The following is a 15,039-nucleotide window of genomic DNA, read 5'->3' as shown; positions in this document are numbered from 1 at the left end:
GGGGATGCAAGGGATCTGATGTTTCTGAATTTGGAACAAACCCCTTTAGAAGACAACATTAAAAAACACCTTAGTGGTCCTAGGGCCCCAAGAAGAGCTAATGGAGTGTCAGTGCCTGGAAGTTGAAACACCTCTTTTAGGACAAGTTTCTTTCCTTCTCTCAGGTAGTAGCACACCAAGTTCAGGGATTAAGCCAAAAAGAGAAGAGCATAAAAGCATGAATATCTTCAAAGGTAAACAATGGTGCATTATGGCTACCATCAGCCAAGCAGGAACCCTTCCACATGTCTCCTGAGGATTCACAGCTTAGTGCCCTTTTCAGAAACCTCGCAGTGGGAAAGTGGGAGAAAATACCTGTTTTTCTAGCAGTCACTAGTAAAGCATGGCACCCAAATTTTTGGGAAGTGGCTGAAACAATTGCGGAGGAAACATAAAGGATGTGTGCAGTACTCCTCTGTCTTCCTGAGCAGCCATCTGTGCCATAATGGGCTCAAAGTCTTCCCTTCTTCCCGCTGCAACTTGGAAAAAATTTCTCTTTACACACTTAAAGCTTATGAGCTGTTTTCTAGGTGCACACAAAACAATCAGTTCTCACAGCATTTTAATGGGAAAAATGTACAGAAATTTCTATCACCATTTCTAACTGTTGCTCAGCTTCAGTGATTAAAATTTGGATTTTTCACATTTCTCTTTATCTAGGACCATAATGCTTTTCTCCAAAGGAAATAATGATTTATCCATTTATACAGCTGTGTAATTTATCTGGAGCAATTGAGGCTGTATCTTAAGAATATTAGAGAAAGACATGGGATTCAAACTTACAATGTCTAAGTGCAGAGGCAGCAGCACTAACCACAACACCTGGTGATGAACAGCAAGATACTTGTAATAAACTGAGATTGTCAAATTTGTAGTAGAAATGGAGTTCCTTAAGAGGAAAAACCAGTTCATAGATTACTCAGGGTGAAATACCATGTCAGTGTGGTGAAGTATAACTTTTGCTCCCCTAGTGTTAAATTATGGAATAATTCATTAGGGAGCAAGAGTCAAGTTATACTTTGCCACACTGACATGGTATTTCACCCAAAGCTTTATAGTATTTAGATGTGTCAAGTGTCCAGTGTATTTGGGGACTCCACAATCAGATTTTTTTGTATATGAACTTGAATTTAGCTTTATGAAAAGTTTTCCTAGTGCAACAACTAGCTACATTTTGCTACAGATCTGATTGCAAATTGCTTTAGAATCTTAGCTGTTCAATTTGAAATACATGTACATTACTGGAAAGTACCTTAACTTTTCAGTTTGTCCAGATAAATGAATATACAAGTTCAATTTATCCTAAAGACTGTTTGCCATTTAAGAAATTAGGCAATTTGTCATTTAGCTGACACCTTCATTCAAAATGGACTGTTTAATCCTTTATAGAGCAGGGTATGTATGCAAGTACTTTAGAATGTATGCCTATTGAGAGCAAAAAATGTATCAATAGCTCCAAAGGGCTATGCCCAAGAGGAGACTCAGCTCATGTTTGAAAGAATACTTGTGCCATGAAAGTGATGTGCAGTACATGCTCAAGTAATACATGCAAGACTATTTTGAAAACAGGATGCAAGAACTCTGGTTCAGAGTATTTTATTTTAGAAAAACGGTACAAAATGTCTGGAACACTTATGAAATATTTTGCAACAGCCATTTGTCACATGGTACAGTAAAGTGCTTTTACAAATTTGACTTTGTTGGGTTTCCCCATTTGCCCCATGAGTGCTCTGGGGTGTAGGAATAAACCTACAGTGATGACAGGATGAGGATCCGCAACAAAAACTATAGCCTTAGGACAAGTCAGTATCAGACTGAATTCACATTAACATGAAAAACTCTGGCATTTTCTGAACCATTATGCCAGCATTTCAATCCAAGGTGAGCACAGACTAAGCTGTACTGGGATACCTTTTGAACTGTGGGGGAAAACCTTCAATCACAGGGAAATTCATTTTTTCAAATTATTAAACTTGTCCTGAGACTGATAACACTTGAGATTAAGCCTTCAAATGCTTAAAAAGTGCTACTCTGCATTGGAAAAAGCAATGAGAATTCTCATCCCATTCAAGCAGTTCTCTGCCAAGTGAACTGCACCAAAAGTAACAAAGGTCAGTGACAGAGGTAGTATGTATGATAACCAAGTTGAGTACTGCTGGTTAAACTTGGTTTGTAAACCCTGACCAGGGAAAATACTGAATTGGGGAGAAAACCCTCAAAACCAGACAGTCCAACTTGTGCCTTGTCTGCACAAATTTTAAACTGCAATTTCTGAATGTCGTCATCTCCCAAACAAGGAAAACTGCACATGCAGTTCAATTAAGTCTTACTATAAGACATAAGATGTATCTGTAGAAAGATTACAATCAGTGTCCTATTTGTATGATGACAGCCCCTTTTCCAACACAAAGGGTGCCACTGAGTACCATGCCAATGCTGGAAACAGTTCTAAGATCCTTTTTCTGGGCAGCTTACATCTCCTTGGCAACAATTTTTCATGCCAACACCCAACCAAGAGAAATATTCTTAGCCCTATTCTCAAAATGTTCTTTGGCAATGGCTTATGGCATACTGAGAACTTTTTGGATTGAGGTTTAAAAGAAGCAAGGGAATAAGTCAGCAATTTTGTCAAGAGACTGCCCACATACAAAGTAATGGTAAAATAGCTTAATTTCTCTCCCTAGATACTTGTGCACATTCTTTTATAGCTTTCTCACATTTTCTCACACTAAATGCTTCACCTTCACAACCACATTGAATTTATAGAACGGTGGCACAAAGTCTGATTGGAAGTTGTGTAACAAAGTAAAGAATTTACATGCTCAAAGCTACATGTCCTTGGAAGACAGGTTTTTCTGGAATGACTATTATTTAAGCAATATATATGTTAACACCTCCGATCTCTCGTTTTAGACCTTACATAACAGCATCTGCATGAAGGTTGTATCAGCTCTCACCATCTAAAGATTAGAAAATGTCCAACAAAGCATTTAGTTGCTTTTGAAGTCATGGGAGCATTTCAGACCCCAATTAACCCAATTTTGACAAAGATCCATACATATAAAGTTTATAGAACATGGTTCAGTAATTAATTCAAGGTAGTTGTCACAAATGCATTCAGTGACAGTTTTACCAGTTAATGAATCCTGAAGATAATACCTTCTTAGACCACTATCATTTGGTGGATAAATTCTTGAATTCAGTTACAATTTATACTTTCAGTCAAGAGAACCAAGTGAAGAGCATGTGTTACCCAAACATTGACTACAGCGGAAGGTCTCATTTCATATTTGAGGGTGACATTCCTTAAATTCAAAGTGATGAGCCTCAAGCATGTCTTGTGCAGACAAGAACCACAACACCAAAAGCATGGCATTAGGTTTTGGTCACGTAAATCGGATTAATAGCTTATCTAATTTTCAGATGGGTTGGTCTATTTTGTTAAATACTTTTAGACCAACATGGTTTAAACAAGGGAAAACACTGCTATCCACACTTACATTGTGGAACAGAGTAAAAACAAATAATTCACTTAAGGGAAAGGGTTAAAATGTAATGGGGTGTTTTGAGGGTGCCAAGAAGGCATTAAACATCCCTGCTTGAGCTCCCTTGCTGGATGCCACCAATGTAACAATTACATAAGCTTATGTCTGCAGAAACAAGCAAGAAAGCACTTATCTTTGTACTCTGCCAACAAGTGAAATTCATAGTGGATCCAGCACAACAGGCAGTCCTTTGGTGTGAGTTTGCTTTAACTTTCTCCCCACTTTTGGTTTTAAAAAGAAAACAAAGACTTCTGATTTTAGAACTGGACCCCAAAACTGCCAACCTCCTCAAGGAGGACCTGTGCCCATGTGCTTGTTTGTGCAGCAGCCACAGGAAAAGGAGAACAGCCAGAGGTGGAACACTGCTCCCTCGCCTACTGAACTAGCAAGTAAGGTGTGAGACCTGGCAGGAGGCGGAGAAGGGGCAATTGGGTAAAGCTCAGCCACAAAGAGCTCTAGCAAGTGGAACTGTGGCTCAATATTATCCTGAGGGTTGGGGGGGGTCTCATTAAGCACAGTCCCCCACAATGACCAAGGGTGCAAGAAGCTGGTGGAGCTCAGAGGCAGAGACTGGTACCCCCTTCAGTAGGCTGCTCTTCTGTCGCCGCTTGGCCAGCTTGGAGCTGGATGGTGGGGAGAGGCGCATAGAGCAAGAGGCAGCAGTGACCACAATAGGTGCTTGCTGCTCCTCAGTCTCCTCTTGCTCAGCCAGCTGCCGGTTCACTGCTACAGCTTTCCCTGCAAACACAGTCAGGTCCTTGGCACTGCTGTTCCTGAGGGTTAGAAAGGAAAAAACTAAGGTCATCACATGCACATTCTGTAACTTTAAATGTCAGTTCTCTATATTCATATTCATCTTTGAAACTTAAGACATTTACTTTTCCTGAGAAATTAAACTCACCTCTGAAGGAGCATGGATGTTGGCAAAGTATTTGGAGCACACTGCATGAAACAGGGATAGTATCAAAAGATCAGTCAGGGACCATGCAACCAGCATTCTATGAACGGTTACAGAATGCAGCCCCACTCACCCCCTGCACCCATGGGTGCTGTAGCACATGGGCAGCACTCAGGCGGCTCTTGGCATCTCGCACAAGCAACTTGGAAATGAGGTCTTTTGCACTGGATGAAATGTGACCCCAGTCCTTCTCAGGAAACTCATACTTCCCCTCCTGAATGCTTTCAAACAGCATATTCTGTGAAACAAACAAGTTTGTTAAACTGCAAACCTGAGCAGCATGATCATGACTGCACTAGTGGATGGCTGGGACAAACCAAACTGAAAAGAATGCTAATGAATGTTGCATGTTTGAGTTCAGAAGAGTTACAATACAAGTCCCACAATGAAATGGTGGGATGGCCTGCCCATGGTGTTCCTTGCCTTATGCTGCATTTGTGGGACAGACTTCAAAACTCCACATAGGAGCAGATGACAGCAAGCTTTGCAGCAAAGTTATTACAAACCTCCTGCACCTTTTACAGAGATTGTGACAGTGGTTTGATTTACAAACAAATCAAGTTATAACAGATTCACTCCAGGGTACTATGTTGGTTACATTTATGGAAAAACTACACCCCTGACAGATTACATATGCAAAACAGATACCTCAGTACCTAAACAATCCACAGGCTTCCATAGTTTGCAGGAAAAAACAGTGCTGCAAGGTCTTCCTGCCCTTACCTGGCAAGCATGGCAGGGCTCGCCCCAATCCCAGCCACAGTCACTCCCGCAGCGGCCCACAAAGGGCGGATATCCACTCAACATAATGTACAGGATAACACCCAGGCTCCACAGGTCACAGCGCTTGTCATAGATGCTTGCCTCCTCGCTGAAGGCCTCAACAACTTCAGGAGCCATGTACTCTGCAGAGCCACACTGGTAGGGAGGAAGGGCAGCTTGTGTCAGTATGGTCACCCTGTGGACTATGTAGTCTAAAGCCCTTGTTCAGATTCCCACCACCCTCACTGCTGTATTAGAAACAATCTGTAAAATGCAAATCATGGATTTATTCAAGATAAACAAAAACAATTTTATTAATTTTCCAGAATACACACTACACTGCATAACTTAGCAGAAAAAGGTCAGTTGTATCCAAAATATGAATAACGAACCAAACACTTCCCAGCTGTAAGGCCTTTGTCTCAGTGCAAAACAAGACAGCCGAGAAGGGAAACATGGAGGTGGATATGGGGGTTGCACCATAGGGTGACGGATACAAGACATTAAGGGCCCCAGACATCAGCTGCAGCCCTGCACCACCTGCTGCCCCTCCAAAACACCCACTGCCATTTCAGAGTGAGCTTCCTTGACCAGATGCTGTGTAAGCAAGCACGCTTGCATAAAGGACTGGAATTGCCATGGAACGGAAAGTTAGTAAAATATTGCATCAGAAATGAGATGGGTAGAAAATGTTTTATTACATAAGCACTGGGGTGAGGTGGCAGCAAGCAGCAGCTTAAAAGACAATTAACACATTTTAGTAGCAATATCATGTGGCCAATGCCAGAAGCACATCCCTGTTTGTCATGTCTGCTGCAGGAACCCAGAAGCAGTACAATCAGGCCAAGTACCACAGGCTGCAGCAGTCACAGCTTCCTGGCAGATGTTTGGGTGCATCTCACTGCAAAACATCCAGCTCCTGAGCAGAAGTGCTTCACAACAAGTCTAAAGCCTTTTAAGAGAAAACCCAGCCCAACTGACAGCTTTTGAGCATCCCTTGCTAAGAGACTAAGCCAAGAGTGACACTGCCCTGTGACAAGGAATCAGGACAGCTATTGAGCACAACCAAAGGTTTGACTGAACAGGTTGCAAGCAGTATGTGTGATGCCAATAGGGTTTATAGCCATGGAGAGGTGTTACCACATCCAGATAACTAAAGGATGGGGCTTTGTGCCTAGTAATGAAGCAGAGTTTATAAATGTTAGGTTTCAAAGCAGGGTGTCCATTTTACCCTGAAAGCCACATAATTCCTGGAAAACACTAATTACACACATGCCTGCCCTTCCATTGTCTACTCAAGACACATCTCACTTGCTCCACCCCAGCAGTCCTTATACATCCTCAGTGCAGGAATCTCAGCTGAAAGGAGGTGTGTGTACCCCTCCCCACCTACAGCACAGCTCACTTCCAGCTCTGCCCAAGAGCCCTATGCAAAGGCCTGACAGACTATTCACTATTTTTATATATGTGTACAATACACATTTAAAAACTGCTTTGTAGTGCACATACCTCACCATGACAATTTCATTACACAGGTGTACAAGCAGAAAGAACAGTTTGTTCAGGTTTAATACTATACAGCAAAGTAAAAAAAAATAGTTACTAATACAAATATAATAAAAACAGGACTGTGAGGTCACAGCAATTTACATTGTTTGATCATAACACTATATAGCTTTAGGCCTTAGAATAAAGCAGTTTACATACACTGAGACTTTGCATCCTGTGATCAACTGAAATATATATATATGCACCATCTCAAAAAAAAAATCACTGACTAGTATTAAATTTGTCTTAAACATAAACAAAGTAAGAAATGTGAATTATTTACTGTTGCATCTATCTATATTTGATAGGGTGCTGCACGATGCTTTCAGCTGAACTAGTCTCATGCTGTCCTACTGCACTGTGCACTTAAACATTACTTGTGTGAGCAGTTTTGATGTGAGGTATGACAGGCTGGTTATATTACACCTGTGATCTGTTGAAAGTACATTTCATTTCTGCTGTACACCAACCAGTGTAACCCTAAACAATATAGCTGGCATAGCACCTCCATGCATTTTCATCAGTGTGCCAGTGAATCAGTTACTGCTGACTGCCCCAATAATTCAGCAAGGAACCAGCATAATCTGTTGGTAAACAATGCCAACCACACCCAGTCACATGACCCATCAGGCCACACAGTCATGCAGCCTTAGCTGTGCTAAAGGAACAGAGCCTGTGGCCTTTTGTCACATCACACATTCAGCACAAGGCAGGTGCTTCTCACATCTAAGGTTGCTGTGAATTCCCTGTGGGGCAACATGTGGAAAAAGGCATAACCTCATAATGCAGCTCTTCCTGGAGCTGTGTCCCCCCCCCCCCCCCCCAGAACCTGAGTGACACCAGAGCATAATGGTAACAGGCACCAAGCCACTTCCCTCTACTTGAAGAGTATCAGCAATTCCAGTACCTCTGCTTCAAATTCCCACCAAGAAGAAAAAAGCATACCCACAAAGGGGGAGAACACATCAGTTCCTTAGAATGCAGAGCATGTCCAGACTTGCTCAAATATTACCAATCTGCTCAAATGTGTAAATGATTCTAAATACCTTAACACTGAAAGTCACTTTGCTCATCTGTTAAATGAGCAATGTAAACTGTCGCAGAACTGCAGATGAGGTTAAACTGATAAAATCGGCTCAATAGCAGCACCCCAGACAAAACACCAGGGGAATACATGAACAGAACTGAGCATGAGCCAGTGCGCTGCCCCTCCTGCCCCTGACAGTCATCCAATCAGTTGCTGGGATAAATCACTTGAGCAAAAAAAAAATTTTTTTGGGAGTTATGTCTGAACAGCTGCCTTGCTCAAATAAAGTTCAGGGATGCAGAAATGCTGTGAGGTAAAGTGGGTAGGCAAGCAAGACTGAGCATGTTGGCCTTCAAAGCTGCATAACTTTGAAACATTTCCACATGTATCGAACAAAGGATATACAGGTGACAATGGCAACAAGGCAGAGTGCTCAAATTCCACAGTGCCATGAGCTCAGGCCTTAGCATTTTCATCTAAAGCAAACAAAGCCATTCAATTAATTTTTATAGAGCGCTCTTCTCACGCAGTGACACAGAACACTAACAGGTATAAGGCAAGAAAAACATACCAAGATGACAGTCGACTAATGCTTATCATAATGAAGTAGTTTTATAGAGCTACAAGTACGGCTACTGGCCACTGGGGAAAGGAACAAAAACTCCCAACTGAAGGTTGAGGGAAAACAGGGTTGGAAAAAACCTCTGGGGGTCCATGGGCCAATGGCAGCCCACCCTTCCTGGGCATTCTAGAATGTAACAATTGTAAGCAAGTGTAACAAGTAATGACAAAGCAGCAATGACAAGTACTTTCTCCAATTTGCCACACATCTTATATCAACCACAGAAAGGTAATGGTGAAAGTCACCCCAAAATCTTGTTTCTCTACAGAGGTCAAACTCCTCTTACAATGCAAAAGACTGCCAATACCACATTTAAAAGCTTCACAATCAAAAATAAACTATAACCTCAATTTCAAATCTTAATATGTTCATGCCATTGAGGGATTCGGTACATTGCCAAATACTACCTGTAGTCCTCAACTCGAAATGTGACTTATGGTGGCTGTCCTATTGAGTCTTAAAGTTTGGTTCTGATGTCTGACAACTGCTCCCACCTGCTGTATGAGGCACCCATCTTTCCTCTTTAGGTCTCAAGACAGTGTTTGGGTGTCTAGCAGAGATTGCATTTTATTCACAAAACTTTGTGAATTTCAGTACTTTTTATTCTCAGTGACTAATCAGAGAAAAGTTCTGGCAGTACAGAAAAAAATTAAAATAGTGCAGCATGAAAATTAATATTGAACCACATTTACACTTATATTAGTATTTTCTTAATGCTTCATGAATGTGTGAAACTAGTGGGGAAAAAATTAACAGAACTCCTCTCCAAGACAGCATTCAAGAACACTTGTGTTCATGGAGTCAGAATGGAATCCCATCTATAAATTGAAGACAACCTTCATACAATACAGCCTACCAAATGGCTGAAGGGTATATTTTCAAGAAGTGCATCTACCAAAGACATTGTTCAGACAAATTCTGAAATCAGGTCCATGAACAGGGTCCTTGTGATAGGACTACTGCAAACCTCTATCAGCTTCCCCAAGGGAGGCTACCAAGTTGCCACTACACACACCAGCTTGCCTTAAGTAATAGCACTGTATTGTAGCTTATCTGCAAGGGGAACAGCGCAGATAAGGCAGCCACAAGTAACCCTACATGCTAGTGTGCTCCCATCCCCACTGCTTATTGACCATTAACCTTCCATGTAGACAAAAAGTACACATCACAACACAAGGAAAAAAAGTAGAAAACTGACCGGAGTGAGGAGCTCAGGAGTGGATATAGGAGAGCTGTCACTGTTCAGCTTTATGCCACTGCCCAGGTCAAAGTCACAGATCTTCACAGGCGAGATCTTGAAGGGAAGGTGAAAGACAGGGGTATTTCAAAAGTCACACAATGATGAGGACCCTTCAGAAGTTACATTTACTCAGTCCAATGTCTAAAATTCTTGGGAGTGTTTCCTCCCTATAACCGCAGAGATTCTATAACATGTCCATGTATAATTACCAAAATATTTCACAAGTCAGTTTGCTTGCACCTCCATAAAAATCAAGGCTGGTGTAGCTCTTGGTCAAGTATATGAAACTCACCTGGTCTGCATGCTCACAAAGAATGTTCTCAGGTTTCAAGTCTCTGTGGGCCATTCCTTAAAACACAAAGGAAGTATTTACTGCTCCACCATAGTAATGAAGGGCTACGAAAGGCAGCAGGTTCTCATGGTGTCACTTTCAGGTGCATAGCAAGCTCACCTTTGTTATGCAGGAAGTCTAGAGCACTAGCTATGTCCTGCACCACAATGCTGGCCTCCTGCTCATCAAAGTGTCCCCTTTTTTGAATGTGTGTCAAAATGGAGCCTGGGGGACACCAATATGTCACAATAATTGCCAGATCTGGATCAAAACATACTGCAACAAGAGTAAACATACTGCATCAGAAAGTACTATCAAATCGCTAGGGTGTCAGCAAGAAAGTACCCAACATCTGACCCCAGTTGTCCTAAGGTTAACTGTTCCATTTGGTTGAGAAGTACTCAATGCACTTGAAGACAGCCAAGACTTACCTCCTCTGAGCTTTTCAAACACAAGGTAAAATTTCTCCTCCTCTTCAAAAAACTCCACTAATTCCAGGATGTTTCTGCAGAAGAAACAGGAGATGTCAAAATTAACCCATGGACCAGTGGGACATCATTGCAATAAGGTGACAAAGTGACATAACCTGGGCGTTCAATACATTGATGCACAGAAATGCAGTTAGTGTTAACAAGCATGTGTCTCAACATATTAAAATAAATTGCTGAAACACGAAAATCAGAATGCACGTCTAACCTGTGGCCCTGGCACTGGTAGAGCATCTCCACTTCCCTGAAGACACGGCCTCGACTGTGTCCTGGCCTCTTCTCTATGATCTGAAATGGAAGGTTGGCATTCAGAAATGGGAGTCCTGGTGCTCCCAAGAAAACTGTAGGCTGGTCTACCCAGGTAATCCTGCAATACTAACCTACTCAGTTATCCCCTCCTACCCTTTCTAGTCCTGAAACAAGAACGCAACACTTTCCTGTAAAATCCCCAACAGTGTTGTTTCTGTTTAGTGTGAAAGTGTTAAATTGTTTCTGTAGTCTCTTCCTCTTTTCATAGTTCACATGAACTCAGGACTTCACACCTCTGTGTGATGAGCACCCCCCCCCCCCCCCAAAACCAAAAGACTCATGATCTAGTGTATACTGTATACTTCAGTATAAAAAAAAGGCATCACCTTTCCTCTGCAACTGACTTCTGCAGTTGACAAACGCAGAACTTTCCAGAAAACCCAGTAAAAATATGTTGTGCACCGTTTCTCAGTTCACTCAAATCGTCCCTCCTTGAAAAACAGCTCCCAAACTACAGTGTGACAATAAGGGAGAAAAAAGGAGCACTCTGGATTTACTGTGAGTCTCCCACACAGAACAATGTAGCCACTACCATCTCCAGAAAAGGTAAATTGACATGAAAGGAGCCAGCAGTGGAGGCAGAGGGACATTAAATGGGGACAAGTCAGTATACAGGTCTGCAAATCAATCCAAACTTCAAAGGCATACGGGTCAGTGTATAGGGTGTGCTGGTACAGGCAGAGCCATCTGCTCTAGTGCATCCATCTTGAACAGGCTTTCAATGTACCACAGCAGTCTGCACCAAGGACTCCATGAGGAGGGTGCAGACAGAAGGACATATGGTCTAAACACCAACAAAGTTCCAACTGTGTTAATTACTGCACTCACCATCTGCCTCAACAGCAGCAAAAGTTTGCAACAAAACTCACGGTCTAATTCTATGGCACTGTACTGATGATGCAGATCACTGGAGCACAAATGGAAACTTAACTCCCATAATTTAAATATTAGAAGGTCCAAACCATACACAAGTTTTAGACCGTACTACTGCAAGAAACATTAATAAAATTCAACAAAATGAGGAACCAGCTCTGAACCAACTACAAACCCCCCCCCAAACTGCAGTCCCTACAGTAGATCTTCACAGCTGTTGCACTAGCTTTTGCTCCTTCTGTTTACATTTATGCAGGTTGATTATACTCATCTTTACAGTTTCATAAATACAAAATCAACACCTTACTCCTCCCCTTCCACATTCTTATCCCTTTTCATCTCTCAAAAGCTTTCACATTCATTTTACATTTTTGTCTAAATGAAATATGCATGAAAGATTAATTCAGTCAAAACTGCTGCTGTTAAGCCTTGTCCTGTTCGAAGATTGCAGTGATCTGGAGCCTATTCTGTTAACAATAGCAGCTCAGTCATTCCTCACAACGCACTAGGAACTATGTAAGTGTCTTCAGTCGTAACCTCTCCCCTCCTCCACCCTCTGCCATTGCTGTATGTTTTGGCACAGTTGCCAGAACACTTTGTTCCAACCAATGGAAGTCTGCCTTTCAAACAAAAGGCATAAGGATGGGGGGGGTGAAAGGTACCACCCCCAGCTTCTCATTGGCTTGCTCCCAGGGGCCAACCACAACAATAACAAAGGAAATTTGTGCTGAGCTAAGCACCACACGAGCACAAAATCTGCAGCAGATGGCATCTAGCTCCCATAACTGTACAGAACAAACACAACCACACTGAGGTTTTTGAACCAGCTGGCTGGGGGTGGGGTTTGATTGCTCTGCAGCAGTGTGCACAAGTTGGTTCAGCATTATAATATGTAAACACATACACAATTCAAGACTTATCAATTCAGAAACATTCATATATATATATATAATATATATATAAAAGCAAGCAAGAAAAGATTTTTGGTTCCAAAGTCTATGCATAGAGACCTCTACTGAGAAGATTCAATATAAAAACTGGCCAAAAATGCAATATTAACCTGCTATTGTAGACCTGCCCACCTCTGTGCTGCTTTATAGGAAGTGATAAGCATTAACTGGAACCCAGGCACTACCTTGACAGCGTACTCCTTACTGGTGATGAGGTTGAAGCACGTCTGGACTTTGGCATATGCACCTTCCCCCAGCACCTCGTCCTGAAGCTTGTACACATCTGTGCAGGAAAGTGTAAGCAAATCAGTTGAAACTGCATGTCTCACATGCAGACAGGGCATGTATACATACATATTATACTTACATACAGATACAGTATTAACAAAACCCTGTTGAGGACAAGTGCTCACCTTCAAATCGGCCAGAGAAACTGTCAGTAGCCCTGCCCCTCTTCTTCTTCTTATTATTCCTCTTCTTGGCATCAGGGATGTCAATAGGCTGACTGGCTGGCATGTCTTCACAGAAATACCAAACAGAACATTAACTGTTACCACAACAGAAAAATGTTCGCTGATGAAGCAGGACACAAAAATACAAGCGCATGTCCCTCATGTCAGCATTCATAGGGAGAATGATTCCACCAATTCCTTAACCACACTAACACTGCATGGTCAGCCTACCAGCCCAAAAAAAAAAAAAAAAAAAAAAAAAAAAAAAAAAAAAAAAACTATGCCATTCACTCATACTGTATTAAAAAGTTATATTTTCAACCAATTTACATGATTAGCCTGGTACATAAGAATAACCTACCAGGTCTTTCAGGGCAGTCAAAGTTCAGACTGGAGTTGAGGAAATGGGAACTGGTTTTGTCAAAGTCAGACTCAAAGGGGTTTTGACCCTAAACAGAAAAGTGAGCATATGGACTTAAAATTTTGTCCACAAAAACAGGCAACTGTCAAACATCTCCAAAGACGACCAGAAGTGTTGATGCAGCCATTTAAACAAAAATTATTAGATCCAAGAACACTCCAAACAGAAGGACTGGCAAATTTCCAACAAATCTTGACAACTGACAAGAGCAATTTATGTTATGCATAATCACAAGAGTGCTACAAATCAAATGGCTTATTTCAGGATCGAAGAGATAGGAGACCTTGAATGAGCGGTGGAAGCCAGTGACTTCAGCGATCTTCTGCACCATAGCTGCCCCTGGCACTGCACAATGGGGGGGCACGAAGCGGAGTGCGCTCTTGGGTCTGTGACACATAGGCCGTTCAACGCCGGGGGTCCTGCGCCACAAGTTAGATACATTACATACCAGAAAAAAAATACTAGGTTTTGCACGAACCGGCTGTGATGTTAAAAGAGCGGGCACCATGTCATGAGGCCACACATAGCGAGAAGCGCTGTACGAATACGGTTCGTATCACTGCTGCACACGCCTGCATACCATCACTGATCATACCGCAGACCGCAACATTTGACCAGTCCGTCACCCGAACACAAGTTCGTAAAGAACGGCCCGCAATACCAACGGGCCATAGTGGCGCAACACAGTGTAATCAACACAGCAGTGCATACGAGGCTGAGCGTGGCTTCACACACACACACACACACACACACACACACACACACACACACACACAGAGAGACCACCCGCCCGAAATACACTGCTCTGCTGTCCCATGTGATTTGATTTTAACGGATACAACAGGCCAAGTCACTACCCCGTCGCCGTCCTGTACCAGCGTGCTCCACCGCACCGCACTTCTAGCGACTACAACCCGTTCCTACTCGTCTCTCAGGTCACATAATCGCACTGGAAAACAGCCACCTGGGAAGGCGACCTATATATCATTAAAACTCTGACTCAGAGCAGACACGTACAGCCATGCCCATGGCATGGCATGATAAATCATGATAACCATAAAATTTTCGCAATCTTCTTGTTCGATTTAACCGACCATCGTGGTACTATTCGTTAGTAATTAACTGATGTAAGTCAAGAAAACTTTAACTCTAATAAACACACATTACCCCGTTGTTATCTTCGGAGCTCCAGCTTTTCAGGGCGTTTGTGCGACCCTGCACACTGCCGCAGACTGGAAGCGATAGACTCTAGCGTAATAATGCAAAGCCCTTATATAATTTTGACGCCTCCTTTCTTCCCTCCTCCCCGAAGAACCCCGCCCCACAGACCAGAAACTCGACCAGCAGGGGGGAGCAGGTCATGTGACATAGCGTCGTCCCTGCCACGCAATGCGTCATGCAAGTCCGAGCAATACTGTCGCTAAAAATAATAACGTGAATCTGTCAAGCTAATATATAAACACAACAGCTGTTT

The 15,039-nt window shown here is 42.4% G+C and overlaps 1 protein-coding gene across 1 annotated transcript; it reads right to left on the bottom strand.

Moving 5' to 3' along the window:
• Positions 1-1,619: 1,619 nt before the first annotated feature.
• Positions 1,620-14,813, bottom strand: LOC108919895 (MAP kinase-interacting serine/threonine-protein kinase 2-like). Its single transcript, XM_018728266.2, has 14 exons — positions 14,733-14,813; positions 13,849-13,984; positions 13,506-13,593; positions 13,106-13,210; positions 12,878-12,975; positions 10,769-10,848; positions 10,504-10,577; positions 10,193-10,297; positions 10,034-10,089; positions 9,700-9,795; positions 5,266-5,460; positions 4,616-4,780; positions 4,486-4,526; positions 1,620-4,357 (listed from the first exon to the last, which is right to left on the bottom strand). The coding sequence occupies exons 2-14, from the start codon at positions 13,960-13,962 to the stop codon at positions 4,093-4,095; spliced, it is 1,482 nt and encodes a 493-aa protein (XP_018583782.1). The 5' UTR covers positions 13,963-13,984; positions 14,733-14,813; the 3' UTR covers positions 1,620-4,092.
• Positions 14,814-15,039: the final 226 nt, after the last annotated feature.

Source organism: Scleropages formosus, chromosome 9 (genome assembly GCF_900964775.1).
Source record: "Scleropages formosus chromosome 9, fSclFor1.1, whole genome shotgun sequence".
Lineage (NCBI taxonomy): Eukaryota > Metazoa > Chordata > Actinopteri > Osteoglossiformes > Osteoglossidae > Scleropages > Scleropages formosus.
Note: the sequence above shows the minus strand (reverse complement) of the source record. Positions and strands in the feature narration are given on the sequence as shown.

Coding starts and splice junctions, on each gene's coding strand:
- LOC108919895 (XM_018728266.2), bottom strand. CDS start 13,962: ATGTGTCACAGACCCAAGAGCGCACTCCGCTTCGTGCCCCCCCATTGT. Junction 10,578..10,768: donor TACCAGTGCCAGGGCCACAG/GTTAGACGTGCA, acceptor TTTCTTCTGCAG/AAACATCCTGGAATTAGTGG. Junction 4,358..4,485: donor ACATCCATGCTCCTTCAGAG/GTGAGTTTAATT, acceptor TCTAACCCTCAG/GAACAGCAGTGCCAAGGACC.